General features: G+C 42.5%; 2 protein-coding genes across 12 annotated transcripts in view; one reads left to right on the top strand and one right to left on the bottom strand.

Annotated features, from left to right (window-relative positions):
• Window positions 1-44: 44 nt before the first annotated feature.
• On the top strand, window positions 45-9,290 carry LOC136349473 (uncharacterized). Of its 5 annotated transcripts, none has more exons than XM_066301038.1 (9): window positions 45-621; window positions 1,961-2,008; window positions 2,590-2,899; window positions 3,250-3,446; window positions 5,831-6,095; window positions 6,180-6,317; window positions 6,375-6,540; window positions 6,601-6,848; window positions 7,803-9,290. In XM_066301038.1, the coding sequence occupies exons 2-9, from the start codon at window positions 1,982-1,984 to the stop codon at window positions 8,960-8,962; spliced, it is 2,511 nt and encodes an 836-aa protein (XP_066157135.1). In that variant the 5' UTR covers window positions 45-621; window positions 1,961-1,981; the 3' UTR covers window positions 8,963-9,290. The 5 variants fall into 5 exon arrangements, with proteins under 5 accessions (XP_066157135.1, XP_066157134.1, XP_066157133.1 ...); XM_066301037.1 differs by having other exon boundaries at window positions 46-621; window positions 3,250-3,503; window positions 6,610-6,848; XM_066301036.1 differs by having other exon boundaries at window positions 46-621; window positions 3,250-3,503.
• Window positions 4,698-19,553, bottom strand: part of Pfrx (6-phosphofructo-2-kinase) — a 29,750-nt gene continuing 14,894 nt past the window's right edge. For 4 of the 7 annotated variants that reach the window (XR_010733803.1, XR_010733804.1, XR_010733805.1 and 1 more), the window contains 8 exons: window positions 17,528-17,653; window positions 17,164-17,450; window positions 16,459-16,725; window positions 16,149-16,367; window positions 15,843-16,077; window positions 15,664-15,791; window positions 7,236-7,451; window positions 4,698-6,773 (listed from right to left, as the gene is read on the bottom strand). Coding sequence is in view for 3 of the 7 variants with exons in the window: in XM_066301057.1 (XP_066157154.1) it covers window positions 10,715-10,783; window positions 15,664-15,791; window positions 15,843-16,077; window positions 16,149-16,367; window positions 16,459-16,725; window positions 17,164-17,450; window positions 17,528-17,653 (1,331 nt within the window). In the remaining 4 variants the exon portion in view is untranslated. Of the gene's footprint in view, window positions 6,774-7,235; window positions 7,452-9,790; window positions 13,991-15,663; window positions 15,792-15,842; window positions 16,078-16,148; window positions 16,368-16,458; window positions 16,726-17,163; window positions 17,451-17,527; window positions 17,654-19,553 lie in introns of those variants that run through there. The other 3 variants (XM_066301057.1, XM_066301059.1, XM_066301058.1) reach the window with 2 other exon arrangements.

Raw genomic sequence — 19,553 nt, 5'->3', positions numbered from 1 at the left:
CTGGAGGACACCTCTACGGAACGCGACTGCAGTGCATTTCGTGACAATCGAGTGCGATTGTTTCCCGCTTCAGCAAGTTCTGAAAATGTCAACAGTAAACCCGGCAACGCCGCTTTGATCGAAGGGAAATGAGTTCAATAGAGGACAGACCAGGTGAAGTATTTTGAAGACGTTTTTAATTCAGTGGAAAAGTTTTAAATAGTGCTTAAAACCCCTCACTTAACATTTTAGAATATCGTGCAATCCATCAGGGAGGCGGCTTTGTGCGTTGTATTCGTGTTCCTCGAAGAATCCCATAGGGCGTGTGACCGAACTGGAATAAAGCCTTCGGTTTCTGTGTAATGGCGAGTTTGTACCTTCGCATGAATCTGCTTTGTGCCGCTTATTATTGTCGCGTTGTTGCTTAACCATTGTTCGAGGGGAGCCCGCGGACATATTTTCCTGCATTTGCTAGAGAAATCGTCGTTTTCGTTGCATTTTAAATTGGAAAATAAGTTTGAGTTGTGAGGTTTTAGAGCTGGGATTCTCGTCAAAAAGCTGCGGACAGCAATTTTCTGACATAAAGGGATAGTGGGTACCGAAGTGGGATGTTTCCTACCGTTAATCTTCAATAGAAATTATGTAAGTATCTATTTACTCCGGGGGTTTCATTAGAATATTCTATAATAAGAAGGTGGATGTTGACAGGTATAAATTCTTTCTAAATGATGTGAAGCGCTCCTTGCTAATTTGGTTAAAAATATTTTATTGTTACGTTATTTCCATTTAAACTTTAAAGCATTTAAATAGGGAATTTTCGAAAGATATCACGGTAACGTACTTGTTACTTTCGCTTTTGTTAAAAGGCGAACTGTATATTTTTATTATTGCAGTTTTAATAGTGGCTGGCGCTCAGTGTTGCCAATTATCTCGTTCAGGAAGAATTACTGGTTAGGGCGATTTCTATGTCTTCAGGTTTTTCCTTTATGGCTCTACACCGCTGGTTGTTTATCCGCAGCGAACTCATTTTAGCCAGAAAAAATTAATGGTACTGTGAATCGCTATCGAGTAATGAGTTCTTGAGGCAGCTGCAGCTGGTGCGTATTGCGTTGATCGTACCATGAATTGTCAGCGTATGTTTCAATAGTGGATTAGGAGAGCTCCGAATAAGCTTATAACTTCCTATTATTGCCCTTACTTATTCCAATATCATTCCAAAAATAAATTTCATAAAACTTCAACTATACCCCCCTCCAAGTCACCTCTGCCCTACTTCTACAATAACCCGCTACTATTGGCAATGCGGCCTCAATCCACAATCAAAATAGTCTTACATTGTTGCCAGATTCATTTGTTTTTTTAATCTTATACTTACAAATACTTTTGTACAATAGTACTGGATTAAGCAGCGCCCCCCTAGAGGTAGGGGGCATGAGGATACTCGGTCAAATGAGTTGAAACAGTTCTAATTGAGATCTTTTTTTGCGTTTTCCAGACTCCAGAGCTCAGGCCCTGTTGCCTGGAACGTCTTTTTCCTATTAATATCTTTTGCATTATAAGTATTTTTATTCTAACGTTTTTTAATCCCATTTGTCTGTTTTTTTTTTTAAATCAAAGTTTCGCTCAAGAAAGGTAAACGTGGAAAATGTCCATTTTGTTAAACAAAAACAAACCTTCGAATGGGCAGGCAAGTTCTACTCCCCCTTTACACTAAAGTTAAACCGATCTCGAACTAAATGTTAAGCAACTTTTAACTTTCCGAGCAAACTCGACTTAATTAGTGAAATTTGTTGAACTACGTTAACTAGTATTTTAATATGGAAGTCTAGATGTGCCAGGTTTTTTAATTTAATTGTTAATAAGTGAAAATTTAAATCGGATTGCTAAGGTGGGGGCAGAAGAGTCCCATATTCGAGGAACATATCAGTTAAAACTCGTGTAACTGTGTCAACAACTCATAATGTACCTCTTTTTTTTGCAGACATGGGATTAAAAGAATGCCATGTTGGAGGGCAGGAGAAAAGGGGTAGTAAGTATATCTAATTTAAAAAAAGGGCACAATCAGCCAAAATACCTAGAGAACCATTTAAGTTCTCATTACTTTGAAAACATATTACACTATTTACAGCTGCCTTTGCAGGTGTAGGCACAATGCTGTTCCTACGAGCGCATGTATGTTAACCCTATGGTCATGTATAAGTTTAATTCAACTTTAGCGTGCGAAAACCTTTACACGCACACGTTTATTAAACAGATTTACCGCACGAAAGTCGAGATTCAAAACTTACAGCAACAAGTTGCGACACACATGCCGTCTTGACTTGCGTCTGGTAGAACTTTCACTTTACCGCACGCTCGTAGGAAGCACGGCAAAGCCTTTCCTTTACCGCATGCCCTCTGCGGCATATGAATGTAAAATATACAGGCCAAGAAAATTGTAAACAGTTCGCTCTGGATTGCGTTAACTGCAAGTTAGCACAACTTAGGGTTGCAGTATACTGCAAATCCCCGAAGAATCTTTCCAATCTCACCTCGTAACTTTTTTTGCTCTTTTTAATAGAATATTCTAGAATCCACTCCCGAAACAATTTTTAATCCCTTAATTTTTAGGACCGAACTGTTAAACGGAATAAAGCATCCTCCGCCAAAAACTCACTCAATAAAGGCGGCCTTCAGCCTCCCAATGAGGACAATATAATGACTAGGAAGCCGATAAGAACCAGAAGGCCAAGGATTCCGATTCTACAGTCCGGGTATTGTGCCATTTGCAACCTACCTTACAACAATATCGAAGATCATGTACAGTCGAAAAAGCACCAGAAACTCATTGGCGAAGATGCCAACTACATCGCTTTGAATGGTTACATTCAGGACGTTGGTATCGAATCCCTATTGAGTTTAACTGGCATTGATGCTATAGGTCAGAAATTTGCAAATACTGGTAGAAAAGTTGCACTCATTTATGTATTAATGTAGTTGTTGCGGAATTTGGATTGAAAAATACGATTGATTGTTAGGTAGTTTGTATTTTTTTCTTAGATAGATATTAAGGCTAACCCACTGCATTGAAAATTAACTTGTTAGAAATTCTAAGGAAACTCGGAGGCAAAGTTGGTCGGTCAGCTTTTATATCAAATCTCTAGTTTTAACCAGTTCAATTCTAGCATTGCCAGGTTTTATGTAAGGAAGTTTCAAAGTAGAACCTTGCATGTATTAGTCGAAATAATCCTTAAACCACTTCAATGGACACTTATTTTGGGCCTGTTTTAGGGTTAGACGACTTTTCGCCGAAGGTAAAACGTAGTATGCCACGAACTCGGGCCTCCTCAGTGGTTTCGGAGATTGTCAATCCGGCTCAGATCGTCGAGAATGACACGGGCCATAGATTGAGGTCGAGGAAAAACATCAATTACATGACACCACCGCTGGATGATGACAGTTTCCAGGAGAAGCCTGACATGGAACCTGTACGTCTTCAGTATACGGAGTATAGAGAGTTGAGATCTAGTACAAGAGCATTAGCAGTAAGTTTTTCCGTAGTTGCATGTCTAATAGTTAACTGAAGGAATTTGGAAACGCACAAAAAAAATGTATTACTTTCTTTACCATCCGGTATAATAGAATTGATGTTTTTACGACCCATCGCATTTTGACGACTCACTTAGCCATAGACTCTTTACCCCCTGTGTAAACAGTCTAGAAGTTTCAGGCTGACAAGTCTCCCGCGTTTCGCTCAATAGCTTTACGACAGTGTAAATGCGGGATGTTAAATAGATGTAATTTTCAATGACTTGTTAAAGGCATCTGACAGTGTTGGCTTTGTCGTAACACTTGAAGCATTACAAAGGTTTCGAATTAATAGGGGCATTGAAGCGTGTAGGCAAACACGCCTGCATGGGGGGTTCTTCATCCCCTTGATTTTATGGTTCATAAATAACGTAGGGAGCACAAACGGCTTTGCCAATGAACTTATTTTTATGGATGACCGCACAAGCTTCATGGGTGTGAGACTTGTCAGGTAGATGCTGTCTGTCTGTTGCAGAAATATTGTCAGAAGGATCATATAGCCGGACGATATTCATCAGATCGTTCAGTGGTGTCACACACACGACCTAAATGTGAATTCAAAAGAAATCCGATCGTGACGGTCACTTAAAGAGACGGACACCCTTAATGTCTGACTACAAAATTTAGGACTTCCTAGCGGAATCAATTTTCACAAGGGTCTGGTGGTGCGCAGCAAGTTGACATTTAATGAGGACATTGATGGGATGTGTGCTACTGCAATGAGGATCTGGAGATTTATAATCAACATACAAACAATCCAGGGAATGTTGTTTCAGCATTACATAAAGCTCTCACAGTCCCTAGCTTTCCGTTTGCAGCTGTTACAAAGCGTGAGTACTTTATATACAGGGTGTCCCGGTGAAAAGGAGCCACCCGGGATATTTCTTGCACTGTTGTGTTTGGAAAAATTTCCGGCAACACGTCGATTGATTTTTTTTTTAGGAAAATGTTTTGATGAACACTTGACGCCCGAATGAGCGACCCATTAAGAGGGGGAGTTGCAACCTCTCAAATTTGAATAAGGAAGAGGGGTCATGTGACATCTAGTTTGAAAGATCTTGAAACCCTCTTTACAACAGGCATAATAAGAGTAATTTTGACAATTAATTTTGCAACAAAATAAAATTTGATTTACGATCTTCGAATTCACCTGCAAGCAAAAATCAGATTTTGTTTAAAAATTCTTCGCTTATAGCTCCTAGATTTTCTGAGTATGAATGAAAAGCTCCTGGGTTTGCTATTTTCTACCAGGTAAGACACGAATTTATGCGCCGCGAGTAGCTTTGGAACGCAAACATGGAATTTTTAATACAAGAAAATGTGAAATTAGTTTATTTCAATTGCTCGAATGTGAAGTATGCAAGTGCAAGCAGCACCATCATAAGTTTGTTCGTCATAAGTACATATTGACGCTAATGGAAGAAATCCTGGGCGGCTGCTTATCATTGGGACACCCCGTGTACAAGAGTGGTGCGGAAGTAATGTACAGATGTCCAATATGGAGAAAATAGCGACAGGAACCACTGTGGCATAAATTACCATTCAGGCCAATTTCTAAGAGGACACGGCTGGTTGGCATACTATTTGAATAAATACAAGCTGAACAGCTTGAATAAATGTAAATGCGGCACATGGTGGAATAATTACTGCACAAATACGGTGGAACACACTTTTCTCTAATGTTGAAAATCGAAGCCAAATAGAGACCCCTTAGAACAAAAAATAAATAACACAATCACTGCAACAAGTGCAATTAATGCCCCTTTCCAAAGATCAGAATGCTCAGGAGGAAGAAAAATGCTTGATGGAGGGAGGACAAGAAATTACGGCGTTAGCCAGAGAGACCGGAAAAATGTTTAGCCATAGTCTCAGGAAGAGACGAAAGAATACCCGAGAGTACTGTGCTGCGCTGACACGCGTTGTTGTGTTGGTTTTTGGAAAAAATTAGCATTTGTTGAGTAACCTGAAGTCGTAATGTGAATTGCCCTAGAATTTTGCCACACCCTGTATATATAAAAAAATGTGCGTTTCAAATTTCCAAAACCGTAGTTGGTAGGTTCAATGTAGATTGAAGCTGTACAGCTTACCGCACGTTTTGCATTTTGAACGATTTAGAGATAGTTAATTTGTTTAATTAATTATTTATGCATCTTCCGACTCATTTATTTATTATTATTTATTTTTTTTTTTGTATTTGAATGCATTACTTTTATTAGCTGCCATTGCTCATCAACTTATCCATTCCCATCGTTTTTGTTTTATTATAATTACATACAATATTCAGAGACTTACCTCGTGTCTCCCCACAAAAGACGGCAATGCGACTGATGTGTGGGACTCCGGGAGGCCGAAGCGGGCCTGCATCAACAGGCAGAAGCGATTCTCGGCGGACGAGCGCCTGGTTGCAGATAACAAAACTTATTACAAAGTGGAAGTGCTGTCGAGCAAGCTGAGGTCGAGTGATAAAGAAGTTGCCAAACCTAAGGAGTCGAAGCCGAACGAGTCGGAAAAGGGGCTCATTGTCAAGTTTAAGAAAATGCGTAATTCCGGTAAGTTGTCTCCCAGACAAAAAATCGACTTGGAAATCCGGTCGCCAATTTACATCAGAACTTCTGAAATATTTCTGTTATTAGAGCTTGTTCAATTGAATAACGAAGCAACGAATTTCCTCTTTCCAAAAAAAATCGACTCGTCAGACGAAGAAGATGAGAGAGACCTAAACGATACCCGTGTGAAATTGGAAAATGGGTCATCGATTGCTGAAGTTACTGGTAGGTTATTGTTCATAACTGAACTGTCTTTTGAGTTAATTAATCGTCTGTGATTAGAGACAACTGACATGGGGAACGAAAGCCAGTTGGAAAAACCTGATGATGAAGCTTCGCTGGACAGCATATCTTCAGATTGCAAGACAAAGAAGAAGCGACGAAGTCACGCCGAAGCTTTCATCCTCGATAACCAAAAATATTACAAATTCGAAACGCCTGGATCCAGGTTAGTATTGGAGCATACCTTGGTTAGTCTCTCCGCCTCAGAATCCTTAAATATTTTCAGTTCTTACAGGTTAAGGTATCACGGTTCCTACTTGTCACCGGTTCCCTCAAAGTCCAACGGTGACATATTGAAAACTGAAGTGAAGGAGGAGCCAAGGGAGGAGAGTAAGGAGGACACCGGTGACAGACTGAAAGTGAACTTGGACGATTTCAAGTTTTCGTTCGAATCGGTGCCTGAAAATGAGAAATGGTATAAGACGTTTCGAAGGCAAGATAGGGCGGAGCAGCGGTATTACTTTACCAATAATTGTGAGTGAATTTTCGAAAGGGGCGTGTTCATCCAAGATCGAATTAAAGGGCGGTAAAGCGAGTTCGAGCACGCCCATCGAGGCGCGACAACCCGCATTCGGGTGTAAGCCACGGAAGCGACGCTCGGTCTGCTGCGATCCCGTTCCTGCTTTGCTGAACACGCTCCTTCGCCCCTCAAACTTTATGCGCGCGAATTTCAGTGTTTAAATTCTATCTTAAATCCGACCGTGAAAAACACGCACTTCATTTCCACCAGTGGTTGGCCCACTGATTCGAAATGCTCGGACTTAAAATTTTTGGCTTAAAAATACTACGCCCACATCCCTGGGGTGCCCCATGTTCAACATTCGGACCCACAAGACTACTCCCATTTTCCAGAGGTCTTACCTCTGCCTTCTATTCTTTAGACAGCTTCTTCTCGATTTCAAAGATGGTACTTCTTAGTCCAAGGTCAAAAAGAATACTGAACTACTTGGTGTAGTCTGTCGCACAGGAGGACTTTTAGGGTCAAGGGTGTACTGACATAACGGCAATGCACACAGCTTCCTGGGTGGAGCGTCCTTTAGGGAAACCAAACCGCCATTCACTAATAATTCCAAATTTCTGCAAAAAAGACAATAATTTAAGGGTTAACGCTGTCGGAATACCTTTGAGAATACAGGTGGTCTGTAACTACTAACGGTGGTTAGGTAACCGTTTTCTGCAGTTTGGAAAGACATCATACGTAAATGTGCAATTGATTAATGTGCAAGTGGGTGGCAATTTTCATCAATTCATTCACACCTTCTACCACTAAAGAATAAGGTACATGTTTCGTCGGATTTAGAGCATTGACTAGCTGAGAATCATGTTGCTTTGTTATTCTTGACAGCTATTTTCTATTTATCGATCTTAAATGCGAATCTCCTCATCAACTTCTCTTTTGGATGTATAAAAAGATCTTTTTTTTTTCAGATCATTGGAACGATTTCGTCCTACCACACCAAATTCCCCATCTACGAGCAATAGACCCTAGAATCTGCTACAACGCCTACAAAAACTTGAAGCAATGCATCTGCGAAGCAGCCACTACCACAAAAACTTTAGGTACCTGTAAAGATGTCGATTCTTGCGGCGTGGAAGCTTCAGAAGAATTGGAGAAACCAGTATTAGTGGATCAAAGCGAAGACGACAGCCGGGAAAGTGAGATGTCCTCAACTTCAGCCGTTGACGAGTCTGGTGCGAGCACAAGATCGAATAGTAGAACAGTGACTGAGACGTTAACCCTCTCGCCAACTACGAGTAGAGCTAGAAATGCGAGGAAGTCTCCCAGGCAACACGCGTCAACTTTAGCGATTTTGAGCAGTCTGGTGCAGCAAAGGAGGAAACGCTCTGGAAATGCGGTTGAGAGTAACGTTAATAGTTTGCCGACTATTCAGGAAGAGCCACTTCCGTCTGTCTCCAAAAAAAAGAAACCCGTTACCCCCCAGAAGCAAAGGAAACCGAAAGTGGACTATTTCGCCATCGCCGCCGAAATTGACGAGGAATTAAATACGGCATTAGATTTCGACGTGGACTTGGAACCGACTACTGATCCCGATATTAGTTTCTTAGACAGTAGAGTTTCTTTGTCCGACCTGATCGAGGTCCACGACTCGAAAACCAAAGAGGAGAACAACTGCCAGAAGTCTCTCAATTTAACCGCATGCAAGAAACCAATCAAGAGGAAAAAAAATTTGACGGGATGGCCTAATAAAATAAAGAAGAAGAAAGTGGTGAAGGAAGAACGTGCGAACGGGGATAACGCCTCGGAGGCGGAAGGTGAATCGGGCAGTATTAACGGGAGGAAAAACGGACAGACGGAAATCGACGATAGGGAAAACAAGTGTGATCAAGATATTGAAAACAGGGTAGGAAATGATACTAGTGAAATTAGGGACTCATTGTTGCAGCCCTTCGTGTACGTGAAAAAACTGGACAATTGTGAAAAGCTCGGTGTCAGAAAACTGATCATTAAATCGCCGACCAAACGGACCATTAGAAAGGTGCACAGGCGGATCTTGTCCTCGCGCCCTAAGAAGTCGCCGCGGATGCTCCGCAGGGCCACGGGTGGCCGCTGGATCAGAGAGAGATAATTATTCATTTTCACAAAATCATAATCTCGTTTATTGTTTTTGTCAAGCGAAAAATGACGAATTTTGTACCAAAATAATTAATTTTATAAAATAATAATGTATTTAATTTTTGTACCCGCTCGCAGATCAGGTGCGTTAATAGCTTGAATTCCTATGTCAGAAAACAGAATAGTTTGTTTGTAGACTAAGATCAGTTACCACATGTTAAAATGAGTGACAGAGAAATCGTAAGCTTCCAGCGCATAATATCTTTGATAATTTTCTCTTTATAGTTTGAACGTACCCCGTACTGTTTTAAAACCAAAATAAAAATCGCCTTTTAAACAAATTACCGTGGTTATTCGTTTTTTGTCGCCATGGATGGAGTTGGAAAACGCATTGCGGCCGATTCGTGGAAAGAACCGTTAATTTAAGTTTTCTTGGGGGGTGGGAGGTGGACACACCTTTCTCTTCCCCGAACTGCTGGATTTTTGGAAGAAGTCTAGTGTCCCCTTGCCCAAAGGGAAAAGGCCATCTAGCCTTCTTCCCTTGTCCGAGGGAAAGACAATCTAGCCTCCTCCAGCATTCGACTTTGGCACGTAAACGAGCCGACTACGGCCCTCACTTGCTGCCGTGTTGATCTGTTCGAAAGCGTATTCGTTGGACCGCAACTCGCTTAGCACCAAACTTAATTATCTCGGGTTCGATTTCCGGCCCCCTTTTTGAGGATGTTTTGCCAAAGTCCTATTCCGAGGCCTCGCCCTTAGGCATTTCTAGCTCTGTGTCCGCTCTATTACCACCTTAGGACTCGAAACGCAAGAAGGGTACTGCCCAAAGAAAGTACTGATATCCAGAAATATAATTGTATAGGTGTATTTTATTTTTATGTTCATATATCACTTCTAATAATAATAGTAATATCTACTCAACCACAGGAAAGCAATTCGCACAACATTTCTATCGATGGATTGAAATGTACAAGGTGATTCGCAACGGGACGGCCAGAGAGCAGATAGACATCCGCGAAAGAGCTCGAAACGTCCACTAGAACTCAACACCTTTCGCAAGAGTCTTTCGATTAACACGTTTCATTTTAGGCTTTTTTCGTAAATTTTTCCTTCATTTTCCTCCTCAGAAACCCCCGGTGTTTCCGAGGAAACTGCGACTGTCAATAGGGCTCAAAACCGATTGAATCGAACGAAAACGTTTTTTTATTTTTTTGCGGTAATAGCGGATAGGCTGCTTCTGCTTCTCAGATGTGCCGAGTGTTGGGGGTTCCCGCGCAGTCGTACCACTCACGGGCGAAAATGGCCGGAGAGTTTTCGTTTAAAGGCCAAGTCAATGTGCTTTTAGTTCGGCTTAGTCAGCCCCGTTTTGACATAAAAATCATGCTAATTCCTTCAAGAAGTCCCAATAACACAAATTGACGAAACGTATCTTTGATTCGGCCGCCGCTGCCCTCAAGCGTGGACGCAAGAAAAAGATCCCTAGGGAAAATCCACTTGTTTTGAGGTCATCCACGCGCGCATGGGTGCCCATTGCCTTGCGAAGCACCCTGTATATTCAAGCACATTAAAGGAGTAGTTACATGTGTATCACTAACATAAAATAACGATTCGACACACACTTATGAGACAAACGGTACGCACTTGCCGGCAATTTTTCAGTTTTTAAATTTCCTAATAGTAATAAATAATGCAAAGATCACAAATTGTCAAAAGAAAATTTCAATTTATAGGCACCCAGTTCAGTCGCAGCGTCGATTGGACCTTCTCAAGTGGAGGTAGTATCAGATTTGGTCTGGTTCTTCAGTTTGAACTTCTCCTCCAGTTCACCAGGAATCTAAAAACGTAAAGTCGGTTGCTGATAAGATGATCATAAGCGGTATGAGGAGGTACGGAGGTTTCCTGGATGAGGATTCAATTCGAACGAGGTCGAGTGGTTTTGGTCGTGGCGGTTACCTTGATGTTTTTGGCACTAGTGGTTCTTTACGCGCCATTTACTCAAACAAAAGTTGGCCCAGGGAAAAGCGTCCACCCCGAGCATTTTTCATGCTGTTTATTAGAAAATAAAAAAAAAAAACGTTAAAATACGTCAACTTTGACAGAGGGGGACATCGTTTGGCGTTTTCCAAATGTCAGCCCTGCACCCGTGGGAACCGTCCCTCTGAAATTTTCAAACTGGAAGAAGTGTTGTTTCATGCCTCGCCTGGAAAGTAATTTTACTCTCTACCTCCACAGGGATTAAATGAGGACGATGTCTACCGTCGATTAAAATTCTGTGAATCCCCAGGAGCATGTTGCATTTGAATTCTGATCAATCTGATAAACGGCACAAATGTCGTTACTGCGGTGACGTCATGCCTCATTTGATCCGTGAGATCCACACCCGACAACCTCAAAATTAAAAAAAATTAAGCGCTTGGGCGGGGATTTTGGGGATTACATCGCTGGGCCACTGTCCGTTCTTGGAAACTTAAATGGAGAAAACCATCCACAAAATCTCTCAGGATAACTGAGACCCCCGCCTCTGCGACCAGGAATGAGTTTCTCAACAAGATGAAGCGCCTCCACCGTGCACTGCCGCTGTGCAACAATTTCTATATGAAGAATTTCCTGCAAGGTGCGGGAGCTCCGGTGTATTGGCCAGCGAGGTCGCCCGATCTGAGTCCCCTGGATTTTTTCTCGTGGGCCAAAATTTATGACGTGCAATCCGATTCCCAGAAGGAGTTACGTGCTTTAAATTGTCGGACAGTACCGTAACAACGTCAGAAATGTTGGGTAATGTGCGACGAAGTTTTGAGGGCCAGCTACGTGTGCACAGAAGACAATAAAGAACACTTTCGGCATTTCTTACGATAAAATATCAGCAAAAATGGTTTGTCGGGCTATTTGGCTTTTGTTTAGTTCCTACAAGACCGAGGTGCAAAAGCAAAAAATAATTACCAGGTAGAGAATAAAATTAGCTTTCAAACCAGGTATAACGCAGCCCCACTTCCAGTTTGAGAATTTCAAAGGGGTGGCTTCCAGGGGCAGAGGATGGAGACTTTTGCCTGGGACACCCCGTGAGAAAGTACCTAAATCGGGTACGTTATTATAATCCTCAGTAGTTTTCTATCCAGCTAACGGGACGATTCTACTTGCTTTTAGTACCTACCTATCATCACTCACTCGGTTTTTTGGACGATTCAAAACACCGTTTTTTACTTAAATGAGTTTGGCAACATTTCTCAAATGAATTAAAAATTGATTAAACTTGTGATCTCAATCGTTTGCCAAATTCAACAACTGTCACTGTACACTATTTATATGTGAGGAAAACCTCTGCTTTCCTCGATTAACCAGAGTTTTAATAAGCAGGGATGGCACGTAGCAGTGGGGGAATGGACATGTCCCTGTATGTACATAGGTTCGTTGTGAATATTATGAGGTGTGCGTAAAATACAAGATTTCGAGCTAAAAAAACTACACTAGTGCATTTAAGCTATGGCGAACTGTCCAGTTAAGAGTTTGTATAAATGGGACATTAAAAACAGATGCTGAAGCTCGTGTTTCGGCCTGAAAATTGAAGCAGCTGCCTCAACGAACGTGCCACAAACTTGAATCTGGAATTTTTAAGGAAACCCGAACTCACTCGTTAGGAATAACATCAGCAAAATCAATTACCTACTTACCTTCCTAAATGGGAAAATCACCTATAACAAAGCTGTTATAGTTATTTGAACGTGAATGGTCAAAAAATTTGCATTCTCTATAAATAGGAACAAAAAACGCGTGAGAATTTAAGCATCGACAGAAAACGTGATCCTTCAACGGCACAAAATGGGCCGTAAAGTGCCACTTTTGATGCCTAGGCTGCGAAGTAACGCTTACTACTGCCTGGGCAGTAAAAGTGAAAAATTTCAACGAGTTACGTATACGCAATACACAAAAATTATAGAAATGGGGGGAGGGAGGGGGCATTAGAACGGGTTTTTCAACTATTGAAACATGCAAAATGGCGGCCATAAGAGAGAAAAAAAATGCAGTAAAACTCAATAAAAGACGATCGCCATGCGCATTAGCTTGTTCACAGTCAAAAGGCGTCTCAATAATGTCACACTTTGACAGTTGTCATGCGAAAACTCGTCATTTTTCTTGCAGTTTTGCGATATTAAAGAAAACTGATCCTTCCAGAACATGCCCGATCTAACCTTTGTCGTGGCTTCAACAGTTGCCGATCTACGCAAGCGAATCCGGGACGCATTGGACGACGAAAAATAAGTAATTCTGGCCAGGGAGGCGTCCCGAAATTTGACAGTTAACGGAGTTCTACACTACTAAGTCCTCCCCACCCTCTCTACCTGACAGAAATTAAGGCCAATGTTAGTTTCCGTTATAGAAACAAGTGCCGCTCGGTTTAATGCAACTTTCTTGCCCTGACAGTGAACTCCTCACGTGACTCCGAGACCTCCCACATGTCAGTGCTTCTAAACCCATCCACCAACAGACACAAAGACAGTAAAGAAGGACAAACACAAGGAAGACAACAAGGAGGCGTCTAGTTCCACTGGAAACTTTCAGATTTTGACAACTTTGGCAAAAAAACATACGCTGTCAATATACCTGTTTCATGAAATAGACCTGTTCCATGGACTAGACTTGTTTCATGAATTAGATCTATTTCATGGACGACACCCGTTTCGTGGAGTAGCCCTGTTTCATGGACTGGATCTGTTTCGTGGACTAGACTTGACAACAGCGATTTTGGATTGCCGGGATGTGTAAAGCAAGAGGATTGACAGGCGAACCAAGAAAGTTTCTAAAATAAAATTTTACATGTGTGCTTTACAGGAGGAAACAGACCAAAATCGAAGTACCAATTTTTATTGTTATATCGTAACCCAGTCCACAGCTTTAAGTCTTACAAGTACTGATTAATATAGAGAAATTATTATTACATAACACACCGTTTAAATTACAAAGCAATATGGCAATAATACAATGTTATAATACACATTCGCTATCAGTGTTTTTCAGTGATTAATTCTGGAGAAGAAGGGCCTGGGTCCTGAAAATAGTTTAATATTTGTATTTACACCATGCGCCTAAAAACAGGTAGCTACAGTGCAATGGCAATAACAGTGTGATAAGAGCCGAGTTTAACAGAAAAGAAAGCGACTTAGAGCAAAGCTTACTAATCTCTAAAGACTTTGTACAAGTTATTTGGTGTTAGTTAATAAAGAAGTTGTGTAGTTGCAATGTACAGAGTGATTCTCATAACGTTAACAGCGACAATACTGCTTCCTTAAAGGACCCGGTATCTGTCAGTTTCAACATAATCTGTAGCGTAAGCAGGTGAGAGGCTGGTTCGAAAGCGGAAATGTGGTAAAAGCCACCAGTTAGATGTTTTGTATTTTTAACTGCATATTCTCCATAAAATATTTTTACTATTGAACTTATCATGACATTTACGACATATTAAGACAGTTATGTCATCTGATCTTTAAGAGACCCTACAGACTGAGGCATTCAGTGCGCAGGCGTATGCTCGAGATTGGGTGGTGACAACATCGCGAATGTTCGCCGACAGCGAGTGCAACGGAATGCAAATCGCTTGTGCAATTACAGAACAATATGAAGTACCGGCGAACCGAGATAGAGCCGACTCTCGATCCAAACAAGACAGAGCTAGTCCTTTACAGCAGAAAAATGACGAATGCAAGTACTCCGACACACGGAAAACCCCTGCTACCGCAGCTAGAGGCTCTACGCAATTCGGAGCGACCATAAATAACAGGCTGACTTGCATGCAGACAAACTGCAATAAGGCAACAGCGCTGACAATGAGGAGATGGGACCTCACGTCCTGCTTTGGCTTTTCACTGCTGCGACTTCTCACAAATTGACAATACGGCAGTGATGCTACCTCGCTGTCGTTGGCTGAAAAAAGATGGGTGCAGAGCTCGTCCAGGAACGCAGAGACGTTCTTCGGAAATTAAGAGTTTGGTATCAAGTGACCTTAAGTCGAGCCTCTGTCACAGAGGTGCCGAGGCAAACGAAGGGGTGGATTATTTGTCCAAGCGGCGCTCCCGCTCACGCTTCAACAGTCCTGAATCATGTTTACAATTTACCAAAAATGACGTTTTACGCATTGAACAGGAGGGAACAAAGGCCAACTGAATCAGTCAGTGGAATGCAGAGGCCCTGACCTGTCCAAGCCACCATGAGCGCAACGCAAGGAGTCCTTAGGGAGGGGAAGTATTTGGATAGATTAAAGAAATATACGCATCTCCTGAGAACGTAGAACAACCTGCCCTGCAAATTCTGCAGAGCGGGAGAAGAGTCTTTACACCTTCTTCAAGGAGTATGTCGTAGGGAGGTACGGCTTGCATAAACACAGAGGAGCCACGTTCTCCTTGGAGAGCAACTTTCGACTCTTGAAGGAAACAGAGTGATCTTGATAGAGAGGGTGGAACGTGTTGCGGAGGGGGAGGAATGAAGTGACAAGTGAAGGGAGCAAAAAGAGCCCATTTTACAGGTCACTTCCCCTGTTCTCCGAAATCGATTATCAAATCAACTCCCCAGTTTTATTTTGTGGGTATTAACGTTGCTTGGCCCGCAGAACCTCGCCAATTTCTGTTCGTTAATGCATGACAATAATACTCATCATTATTGTCCTTCCATTTCGCCTTTACTTATCTAAGTAGTTGTCCTGAAAACTGCAAAAGTATCTATAGTTACCTTTGGTTTAGCACGATGGGTGTCGACGGCGTCGATCGGCAGTTTGATGTGCTCAACTCGACACCCATAGGCCACTGGAGTTAATTTGATTATCGTATGAAGTGGTACTTTCAAATAAGGCAATTCATCTGGAACAAGGCAATCAAAGCTTAAGATTACCGCGAGATCTTTTTACTCACCCGCTGATTTGTCCAGGAAATAAGCCAACAGGCAGCGCAGCACCGCCTGATGGGACACCACGAGGACATTCCCTTGTCTCTCCAATTCCATGATTACCGGCTCCAATCTGGCCACCAAATCTTCGTAGCTTTCCCCCCTGGGATATCTGTAAGCGAACTTGTTTTGATCCCTGGACGCGAACTCCTCGGGGTATTTTTCCTTAATTTCCTCGTAGGTCATTTCTTCACAGACTCCCTGAAGTTTCACAAAACAATTTGATGACTTAAAATGGCGAAAATTATATATAAAATTAGTTGGAATCGTACAGCATCGATCTCGTTTAGCGCTTTCCATCTCTCCTGCGGCACGTCTAAGCCCGCGACAGTCTGTATAGTTCTCTTCAGCCAGGAAGTCCATATCCGAAGACCTTCGATTTTCTGCTCCCGGATATAGGAAGATAAGGCGGTGGCGTATTGTCTGCCCCTGGCGCTCAAGTTGGAATCACCCCCTATGCGTCCTATTAAATTGTGATCGCTTTCCCCATGCTGCAGAAAAGTTTTGTCAAGTCAGCCGTAAACGGTCAAAAAGGGCAGTTCTCGTGCTCTCAATGCTTTAAGTTTTTTTTTCGATGCTTACTCGAGTTAAATAAATTGTCCTGGGAGTGATGTGAATATTCATTAAGTAGTAGACGATTCTGGCCTGGACGTGTCCCTCGTGTTTGTGTACCACGACTTTCTCCCCGGTATTGTAAATTTTCATAAACGAAACCTCCTTCTCCTTCTCCTCGTCCAGGGGATTGTACCTCTCCTGATAGTGCTGTATCCGCTTCAGGAAGTCATCCAAAACCTCTTCTTTGTTCATGTCGACATAATCGGGGCTGCTGATTTTCACTTCCATTATGTTCTGGAAAAGGACAGAATCGAAGTGGGGAAAAGGAGGGAAAAGGAAAAAACCTAATTGAGTCTACTGATGAAAAAAACCCGTGAATCAACTTGTAAGTGAATTTTCAGGCAAACCAGCCTCTAAAACCAGTGCGGTTCCCCAACTCTGCCCTGACCAATATATCGCGATAAATCTGTTAAATTTATTCGTAATTAACACAACGAGGCTAAAATGAATTGTCAACATTGCTCCCATGGTTCCGAAGGTGCTCGACGCCCACCATTAAGACCGCGCATAACAGCTTTAGTTATGCATCCTACTTAGGAACCACTAACTAATTAGTTCAGGTTAGTTTCTGCCTCCTGCTAACTCTTGGTGGTAGGAACTAGCCCAAACTAACTAGTTAGTGGTCTTTGAGTGGTAAATTTAACACCAAGCTAGTTATTTTAGCCCAATTACCTGCTCTATTATTTGGGGGTCATCGCATATGGACTCGACATAAAACAACTTAAAGCCCATTTTATTGACCACGTAATCCTGGATCACCTTCCGTCGTTCGGCCGTCGAATTGGTGGCATCGAACACCGCCACCTCCCCCCCATTTTCGAGCCACTGACACACGTCCTGGAGAGCCTCGATGGCACACTGAGCCCGAATGGCCATCGCCTGCGTATTGTCCGGCCGAAAGAAGTCGTGACTCTGGTAAGCCGTGGTGGCGTGACGTCTATATTCGCCCAAGTTGAATACTGAAAGATCACGTGAAGGGACTCGTTGGTGGGAGGGTCGGACCGTGCTCGGGAGGAGTGCCTGAGAGTAAACTTACCTCTGGTGTTAATTCCGATCCAGTTCAAGTACCGCGAGAGCTTCTTTGATATGTAGGTTTTGCCCCTGGCCGGCAGGCCCACCATTGCGATGACATGGGGGCTGTTAACGTAGTTCGCACGTTCCCCTGGAAGAAAATCAGATTTTTTTTCTTTTCATAAACTCGGCCCTCAAGGCGGGCCCAACACAGGAGGTTTGGAATTTCCAGGCAGATAGTACGAGCTAATAAAAAAAGCTGAAATTTGCGGGAAAATGCTGCTTTGCCCCCGTTCCGTTGCTGCTGCCATGAAACATAGGATGCAAAGGGGTTTAAAGGGAGGAACCGAAAGTGCCTACCTTGAGGGTTTGGTGACGCATAGAAATTTTCATTTTACAATTTTATTACCCCTTTAAATGGTGAAAATTCCAAATTTGAGCTATTTCCCGAAAGAAACAATTCAACCCATGGTATGGGTGATTTTACACTTAATAACAATTTTATTTTATTACTGTGCCATGGCTGCAGTACTTTTAAGTTTGCGTGTTAAACGATTTTTAAAACTCTTTAGAGCAATAAATAAATGCAAATGGTTGTCAACCTTCATATTCTAGCCCGGGCAAAAAATACTGGCATGCCAGGGTCGCTTGTATTGAATTAAATTAAAACTGTAGTATTGCGTAGGTAGTATCTATACCGTTGAAAGAGAATACTACAGGTGGATTCAGCACTGCACCATTTTCAGATGTAGGCGACCACCCTCCGAGCTTGTATGTTAATTAAGATGCACTTAACTGTGTTTTTGTGACAACGTGAAGACGTTCAGTTCGGTCTCGCAACCGCAACGAACTCGTTTTCATTTCAATGAAATTTCATGCCTCGACTGAGAACGACGAGGTGGAAGAATTTTTACAAAAACCAAATTGGCGCCATTTCGTCTCTCCGGATTCCATCATCAAGACACGACGCCATTTTGATTTTGGAAAAGTGCTTCCGGCAGCGCCATCTCGAGTCCGAATATGGCGTTGCGACACCTCTTTCAAAAGGAAATTTAACGCTCCTTCCATATGTGTAAAAATACTTTGCAATGTGCATTTAAGTCATTTAAAGTCCACGATACACTGAAAGCTCGACGTGGCCGAGGCTCTAACCTTAGAAAAATAACGCTGAAAATGACCGCATGAACTGACGAATCATGTTGCCGATTGTTGCTTGGCACATTCTGAGAGTGCTGCACCGTCACAAATAACCAATAAGTTCTTCCCCGTTTGAATCGAATCTCCGAAATCGTCCGTTGTTGGCAAAAATGCTTGATGAAACCCCATAAAACGTATCTCGTTCTAATGATTACGTCCGCCTTTAAAATAGACATCTTCCCTTAAGTACGAGGGTGGGTCGAGTAGGAATCAGAATTTCTCTCGCGTGGCTAGTGGGGCACCGGGAGGGGGTTCGTGCCCCTAGGGATAATAAGCGGTGGTGCCACAAGATCACGTCCACCCTACTGAGGCTTCGAGAGCCCATGAGCGAAGTACACTTTCAGGTTACGCGCAGGTTTGCGTAAGGAAAATTTAAGTACATGTACGGCACGGGAAGGAGCCCCATGTAAGGTTAACCACTGCCCGAGTCGAAGCCTTCATATCGCCGGAAAAGACGAGAATGTCGTGTGATCCTGATTCACAATGCCAGTCCTCACACGCCCAACCTGGCCAGGGAAAAATCGGCGGAAATTCACCGGCCAACACCGGAACGGCCTCGCTGCAGGCCGGATTTATCTCCATCCGATAATCGCATATTTGGCCTGTTAGGAGGGGAAGGATTGCACAACGATGCAGCTGTTGATGGCTTCGCGCGCAGTTGGTTGCATACGTGCCCCACTTCCGGGACGATGGGAAAAATCTACACTTCAATCGGGAGATTATGTACGGAGAGCCCGGACGCAAAGTCCCGCACAGCCGAAAAAAAATTCTGTAAAGTGTAATTTTCGACTGATTTCGTTCAAATTTTGCATAATAAAAATTCAAACCTAAACTCAGTTTACGTGTTCCAGCAA

Source organism: Euwallacea fornicatus, chromosome 38 (assembly GCF_040115645.1).
Source record: "Euwallacea fornicatus isolate EFF26 chromosome 38, ASM4011564v1, whole genome shotgun sequence".
NCBI classification, from domain to species: domain Eukaryota; kingdom Metazoa; phylum Arthropoda; class Insecta; order Coleoptera; family Curculionidae; genus Euwallacea; species Euwallacea fornicatus.
Note: the sequence above shows the minus strand (reverse complement) of the source record. Positions and strands in the feature narration are given on the sequence as shown.